The sequence below is a fragment of the Jaculus jaculus genome, chromosome 17 (assembly GCF_020740685.1).
Source record: "Jaculus jaculus isolate mJacJac1 chromosome 17, mJacJac1.mat.Y.cur, whole genome shotgun sequence".
NCBI classification, from domain to species: Eukaryota; Metazoa; Chordata; class Mammalia; order Rodentia; family Dipodidae; genus Jaculus; species Jaculus jaculus.
The window spans coordinates 21,886,914-21,894,050 of NC_059118.1; the positions used below are offsets into that span (position 1 = coordinate 21,886,914).

Here is a 7,137-nt window from a genome sequence, read left to right on the forward strand (position 1 = left end):
TCTGTCATTATACACATAACAGACTGGTTGTCATTCTGTGATGCTTGCAGGCATGAATATAACCCCTAGTGCCATTAATTCCACGGTTTAAAAAATGGCAACCCTTGGCTACCTTCTTTCTTCTGCTTCAAGTTGCAGCCATACATTCATCAGAGAAATTTCTGCCACTCCACTATGTGATAGCTCTGCGGTAGAGACCTTTTTTTTTTTTTTTTTTTTTTTTTTTTTTTTTTTTTAATATGGCAAGAAAAATGCCTCTTTTACATGAAATTTTTTAAATGAGGAATTTGCTCCCTAGCATTCTCCACACATGGCTACTGGGTTACTCTTGTCTCTGGGGGCTATCATAAACATTTAACCATGTGGCTCAGTCTACTTCCAGATTGGATTATTGGGCAATCTGCTTAGAAGTCCTAGAGGTTGGGGGACAGAGGCAAGACAGAAGGGAATGTGTGAAAGTATTCTAGAGGAGAGGGATTAAGCTGCCTTGGAATAACACGGTGACCTGGAGGGTGGCAAGCACTGGTTCTTGACCTTGGTGGTTTGTCCACTGAAATGTATTTTAAAATTAAAATAAACAAAACAAATTTATGTCCCCTTATCAAGACCAGTTTATGACTCATTTGGTCTAGGGTGGCATCATGGACTTGATTATTTTCAAGGTGAGCATAATATATAACTAGGGCTATTCCCCGGTCCCCTTTAACTCTACCCAGTTGAAGACAATTTATCACACCTTGGTACAGCTGCCTCCCGTGGGTAAAGCTACTCAGAAGCATCAAGAAAGGAGGTGGTCCTGGGATTACTTCTTCCTTCTTCCTGCCTTGGGAGGCCGAGCTTGACGATTGTGGCTGAATCCAAACCCTTGGCCAGTGGCTGCTGCAACTTCATGGCAAAGTCCTCTTCAAGAACCTCTCTTCGAGGAGGATACTTAATAGGTTAATACTGTATATATGTAATTACAATGATTGTAATGGGGAGGTAATATGATGGAGAATGGAATTTCAAATGGGAAAGTGTGGGGGTGGGGAGGGAGGGAATTACCATGGGATATATTTTATAATCATGGAAAATGTTAATAAAAATTAAAAAAGAAAAAAAAAAAGAACCTCCCTTCGTGTGAATATGAGAAGGGGAAAGGAAGAGGAGAGGAAGAGGGGGGAAAGAAAGAGGAGAAAGAAGCGGAGAGGTCTTGGTATAAGGTAAATCTTCGCGGGCTGGAACACCCAGGTCTTCCAAATTGATTCACCCTGGAAAAGTTCTGGCGTCCAAAGTCATTTATTCCCGTATGGCCGGTGCCTTGGCTTTGCAGTTACTCATGTTGCCTCAGAAGTAGGTGATTCCATCTTTAAAAGCTTCAGACGTGAGGGCTCTTGAACCCCCGTTTCTCTCTGTTAGGCTCTTAGTGTCTATCCCCGTCCTCGTTCAGGATTTAAAGGTCTGAGGATATTTTTACTTTACTCTCAAAATACCTCCGAAGTACTGCGGAGCTTCTCTATCGGTTTCTTCTCTCCTTCCTGTGCCCAGAGGATGGCCCCCACAGCTCAGCTCCCGCCCAGTCCCTGTGACACCCGCACAGATCACTTCCTGCGCATCGGACTCCGCATCACTGTCCAGTGACCACGGCTGGCACCGTTCCTCAGGGAACCACACACATCATGCACCAGCTCACTCGCCATTTGCCATTCGCAAACCCTGTTTTTAAATCACCCAGGCCATAAACCCTATCCTAGGGAACCCAACGCTTCCCTACACTGTTAAAAGTCCCTTCAATCCCTCCATTCCAAACACTTAATTACAGCCCTCCCTCCTCTTCCCCATTTGCTCATGGGCCCAGCCTCAAAGTCGTGTCCATTCCCTTCCTATTCCAAAACCCCAGGTTCCTTGCTTTGCCCAGGAGCCACTCCAAACCAAATGTGGCTTCCTGATCCGCTACCAGGACTCCTGGGCAATTAAATCCTGCTCAAACCATAAAGGTCTTCTCCCAGGAACTCCGACCGAGATGGGATCTTTAATTCATAGGCCTGGCTGAAGGCTCAGGGCCCGGCTCACCTTCAGCCCCGCCCTGGCCTGAGGACCAACCCCGGGGAAGCATCTTCTAGGCCCTGGTCAGGGAGCTCCACTCTGATTGGCTGGATCCTGACGAAGTCCCGCCCACCAACGCCCGGAAGACTTCCGTGATTGGTCCAGGCACCCAGCCAAGGCTCCCGTTGGTCGGGGTCACCACGTGGGCCGGCCGGGACTGCGGACGGAAGAAGTCTTGCAGCTATGGCCGGGGGCCGCAAAGTGGACCTAGCCGAGGCGCTGGCCCTGGGGCCCGGGTGGCGACACGCGTGCCACGCGCTGCTCTACGCGCCCGACCCGGGCATGCTGTTCGGCCGCATCCCGCTGCGCTACGCCGTGCTGGTGAGCCAGGGGACGCGTCCCGGCCACGGCCCGGGGCTCGCTCGGGGTTCCCGGGCTCTCCGCCCGCGCCAACCGTCCGCTCCCTCCTCCCGCAGATGCAGATGCGCTTCGATGGACGCCTGGGCTTCCCCGGAGGCTTCGTGGACGCGCAGGACCCCAGCCTGGAGGACGGGCTGAACCGTGAACTGCGCGAGGAGCTGGGCGAGGCGGTGTCCGCCTTCCGCGTGGAGCGCGCCGACTACAGGAGCTCCCACGCCGGGCACAGGCCGCGCGTCGTGGCCCACTTCTATGCCAAGCGTCTCACGCTCGAGCAGCTGCAGGCGGTGGAAGTCGGGGCTGTGCGAGCCAAGGACCACGGGCTGGAGGTGGGGCCAGCCTGGGACACGCCCATCTCCCCCCCCCCCGTCCGTCCCCCCAACAAAAGCCTCCTAGAAGGGAGGTCCTGGGCCCCAGACCCTGTGTTCTTAGCATCCAGGATCAGTCATCTCTAGGGTGGATAATACTGCCTTCCTAGGCTCCTAACAAGGTCTCACCCCCTTCATCTACCTCTGCAGGCATCTTTTCTAGAACACACTCGCCAGTCTCTTTGTTGCGCCCTGTTGGTAGCGTCAGACTGGTCAGGCATGACCCTCAAGGCCTTGACTTTGGGCCCCTGTTTTTCCGTAGGTAGGAAATGCGGCCCTGATACTTGAGGCTGGGGAAGTAGAGAGACAGGAATCATGCCTTAGGGTCCAGGGATGCATGAAACAGTGGCCTATAATGGTAGCGGATACACGAAACATTTTTTAATCACAGCCAATTGTGGGTTGGGGAAGGGTGCAAGACCTGAGTATTTACATTTTTCTCGAGTGCACAAGTGATACCCATACAGCTGGTATAGGCTTCACGTTTGAGAACAGTCCTGTGGCAATACCTCCGGTAGGAGTCAGTAAGGGTGAGGGAAGAGGTAGAGAAGGATTAGCGTAGAGGTAGCTGGATACCAGGCTGCGGGTCCCTTTCCTGTATAGGGCTGGGCCCGCTAAGCTTCACTGAGGTGTGTTTAGGGAAGTAAGGCTGTACTAAGGAAAGATGTTTTGCAGAGAGGATCGAAGTAGTGTGACAAGCTACTGGGAGTCCCAAATGTGTCCTGTGCTTCCGCAGGTGCTGGGCCTGGTTCGAGTGCCGCTGTACACTCTGCGGGATGGTGTGGGAGGCCTGCCTGCCTTCCTGGAGAATTCTTTCATTGGCGCTGCCCGTGAGCAGCTACTGGAAGCCCTCCAGGACTTGGAACTTCTGGAGCCTGGCTCTGTCTCGGGCCTCAAGACCTCCGCTTGTCATTAGAGGCAGCCTTCTGTGGACCCATGCAACCTGAGATTGGGGGGGGGGGGGGCTTGATGAAAAGGGAGGAGGCGGAGAAGGGCCTGTTTTCTCCTCTGGGCCCAAGAGGTGATAGGTGATACCAGATTAAATCGAGGGCGTGCGCGTGTGTGGGTACGTGCGCGTTCCGTGTTTTGAGCACAGAGCCTTGACCCATGATATGGGGGAGAGGGGGGCAAAAATCCACAGCTCCTTACAGGGTCCTGGCAGATTTCCAGAGTCTGTCCCCTCCCTGTACATGTGCACATCGAGCCTGGCACATGACAACCTCTGGCTACATATAGCCTGACACACTTGTTCCCCCCCACTCCGGCCCCTGCGTCATGTCCAGTTTAATCAGAGTTTGGTACTGGTGGGACCTAGCTGCGTCCTCCCTCTTTCCTGGAAAGCAGAGGAGCGTCCCTTTCCTACAAGGCTGCTCTGGAGTCTCCCCCTTCCCTCCCAAGGCCACGCCTGCTGAGGAGACAGAGGCAGAGGATTTCCGTTCCCTGAGTGTGTGCCCACCTTACTTGAGGCTTCCCTAATGCGGTGGGTAGTGAAATGGGGGTGAGGCCTTAAGCAGCCCCTGCCTACCCTTTTTATCCTCTGCAGCTGAGCGTAAAGGGTCTCAGGATAGTGAGAGCTTCTTGGGCTGACAGTGGCCTTGAGCCCTCGGAGTCCTGCTGACTCTCATCCAGGGCTTTGGCCTGTGGGCCGCCCTAGTGTCTGGGGAAATCAGAAGGGAACTGACCCAGTCCTGTCTAGCCTGCCTTGCCAGAGAGTCTCAGTAACGAAAGGCTGATAAGTGGCCCTTCGGTTCTCTTAACAGACACAGTGTCTTACAGGACTGTACAATAAATTTTTTAAGACTTGTCAGCCACATGATTTTAGTGGAAATCCTTTAAATCTGTCATTTCAGAATTCCCTGCACAGTACATAAATTTATGTTGCTGTGTCCCACTAAAACATCAAAAAAATAAATAAATAAATAAATAAAATAAAAATACAGGTGTTCAGCCTCTGGGACATAATTTCCCAGTGACTGCTCTAGTGGGGAACATAGGCTAATACTACTGTCATGTATGTGTCCTTAAGTGTTCACAAGTGAATAAACAATGGATGTAGATCTACTTTGATGTTTTGAACACTTCGTTGGGTCGGTCTGAACAGACTCTGGAGAACATTTAATAAGTAGAAGGAGGAGAAGGGAGTAATCACATAGGAATATGGAAAGACTTTTATAGGGAGAAGCATGTGTGAAGGCCCTGATATGGGAAGAATCTTACCAAAGCATCCTGGAATGTACTTAAATTCTTTTTTTTTTAATAGAGTGAGAGAGTACGGATGGGCTGGACCTCCTGCTTCCTAGACACCTGCACCACTTTGTCATTCTTTACTTGGGTACTGTGGAATTGAACCTGTGCCGGCAGGCTTTACAAGTAATCACCTTTAAATGCACAGCCATTTCTCCAGCCCTGGAACATGCTGCTGCTTTTTTTTTTTTTTTTTTTTTTTTTGGTTTTTGAGCTAGGGTCTCACTCTAGCCCAGGCTGACCTGGAATTCACTCTGTAGTCTCAGGGTGGCCTCGAACTCACGGCGATCCTCCTACCTTTGCCTCCTGAGTGCTGGGATTAAAGGCGTGCACCACCACGCCCTGCTTGGAACATGCTTCTTAATCAAACAATATTTTTGTTATATTTCAAGGTTTTGTGGGTCAGAAAGTTTAGTGGGGGTTCCATGTGACTAATGTAGGTCATTTGAAAACTCTACATGGTGAGGTGTCTGGAGACTCCAAGGTAGCTTGACATAGGTCTGCCACCTTTGTAGAAATGGCTCAGTTGGCACCAAAGGCCCTGTATTTGGCACTACCAACATGGTTATGTAGGTGGGTGAAATTACTACAGGGCTCTGGGAGAAGGCTACCAGGAGATCAAGACAGAAACTACAAGGCTACTGATTTGGCCTAAGGGATTGCATAGTGTAACTTCCATGTCCAACAGGACAAACAAGTTATTTAAGGCCAGCCAAGCTGGAGGCTGGCAGTGCTAGACTCCAGTTCTTCATGGTGGGATAATGGGGAGAGAAGGGTAACTGGCTAAAGGCTTTGTAGCTGACAGTGAGAGAAGCCACGTCTAGAACTAGGAAAAGGTCATTATGACTAGACATTATTAAACGGAGAGACAATACTGAAGAAGTTGGCAGGACTCCTATAGCATAGGATCTTATAAAGCATGGGGAATGACTGTGCGTTTCAGGCAAGTCACACATTGTTTCTTGTTTGTGGACCAGAAATTGGAAAAGTTCTAGAGAGACAAACAAACTTGTCACAGTAGTTTGCATAGGAGAAGGTGCTGACCTGGACCAGGACAGAGGGTGGGGCAGTGGAGATGCACCGAAGTGAAGGGAGAGGGGTTGACTGGACCAGGATCAGAGATGAACCTTGTACATCTGGCTTTATGAGGGTACTGGGGAATAGAGCCCAGATCCTTCAGTTTTGCAAGCAAGTGCCTTAACCGCTGAGCCATCTCTCCTGCCCTTGACTTACATCCTTGAGGGGAAGTTTTGGTATGGCAGGGAAAGGATGGTAGAGCAGAGACTAGACATCACCTCTTGCCACAGCAGCTGGCAGAAAGCAAGAGTGAGCTGAGCTGGCAGGAGGGGGACTGGGCTGTCCCGTCCCAAAGCCTGCACCCAGGAACATACTTTCTCCAGCAAGCCTCCACCTTCCAAACTGCAACCAGCTGGGGACCAAGCATCCGTAACCCATGAGTGTATGGGGGACACCTGATTCAAACCACCAGGTGAGATAATTCATGGAATGGAGAAGGGCATGTCAAGGTTTCAAAGAAGCACCGTGCTAAATATTTGAGAGGAGTCGCAGGACACGTCAGAGACCAGGAACAAGACAGGAAGCTGATTCAACAAAGTGGATAATGCTAGGTGTTTCTGAGAGTTTTAGCAAGACATGAGTACACCTGATTCAGTAACGTAAGGTTTTGTTTTTTTTTTTTTATGACTTTGATCAGAGTAACGTCAGGACTGTGGAGGTGGAGGACAATGTGGCTTGACTTGGTTAAGGGGATGGAAAGTGGTGAAGTGGGTGGTTTGAAGAGTTGTTTCTAAAGGGCCATAGGATGGTGAGGAGAGAAGGCAGTGGAGTCAAGGGCAGTGTTAAGATAGGGCTAGAGCCTGTAGTCAGCTGTCAAGTGGGAGAGGAAGGAATGGCATAGAGATGATGAGGGATTATCGACGGGAGCGCAGTTGATGAAAAAGAGGCAGACTGGAGCCTTGGATAGCAGAAGAGACGCTCAGGTAACACAAGAATTAATGAAAGGGGGCTGGTTAAGTGGTTAAGTGCTTGCCTGTGAAGCCTAAGGACCCCGGTTCGAGGCTCG

General features: G+C 50.6%; 1 protein-coding gene across 1 annotated transcript; it reads left to right on the forward strand.

Moving 5' to 3' along the window:
- The first annotated feature begins 2,242 nt into the window (after positions 1-2,242).
- On the forward strand, positions 2,243-4,871 carry LOC101606598 (U8 snoRNA-decapping enzyme). The gene is made up of 3 exons (XM_004664193.2): positions 2,243-2,406; positions 2,502-2,771; positions 3,547-4,871. Exons 1-3 carry the CDS (start codon positions 2,269-2,271, stop codon positions 3,724-3,726), a joined length of 588 nt encoding a protein of 195 aa, XP_004664250.1. The 5' UTR covers positions 2,243-2,268; the 3' UTR covers positions 3,727-4,871.
- Positions 4,872-7,137: the final 2,266 nt, after the last annotated feature.

Coding starts and splice junctions, on each gene's coding strand:
- LOC101606598 (XM_004664193.2), top strand. CDS start 2,269: ATGGCCGGGGGCCGCAAAGTGGACCTAGCCGAGGCGCTGGCCCTGGGG. Junction 2,407..2,501: donor CGCTGCGCTACGCCGTGCTG/GTGAGCCAGGGG, acceptor CTCCTCCCGCAG/ATGCAGATGCGCTTCGATGG. Junction 2,772..3,546: donor CCAAGGACCACGGGCTGGAG/GTGGGGCCAGCC, acceptor GTGCTTCCGCAG/GTGCTGGGCCTGGTTCGAGT.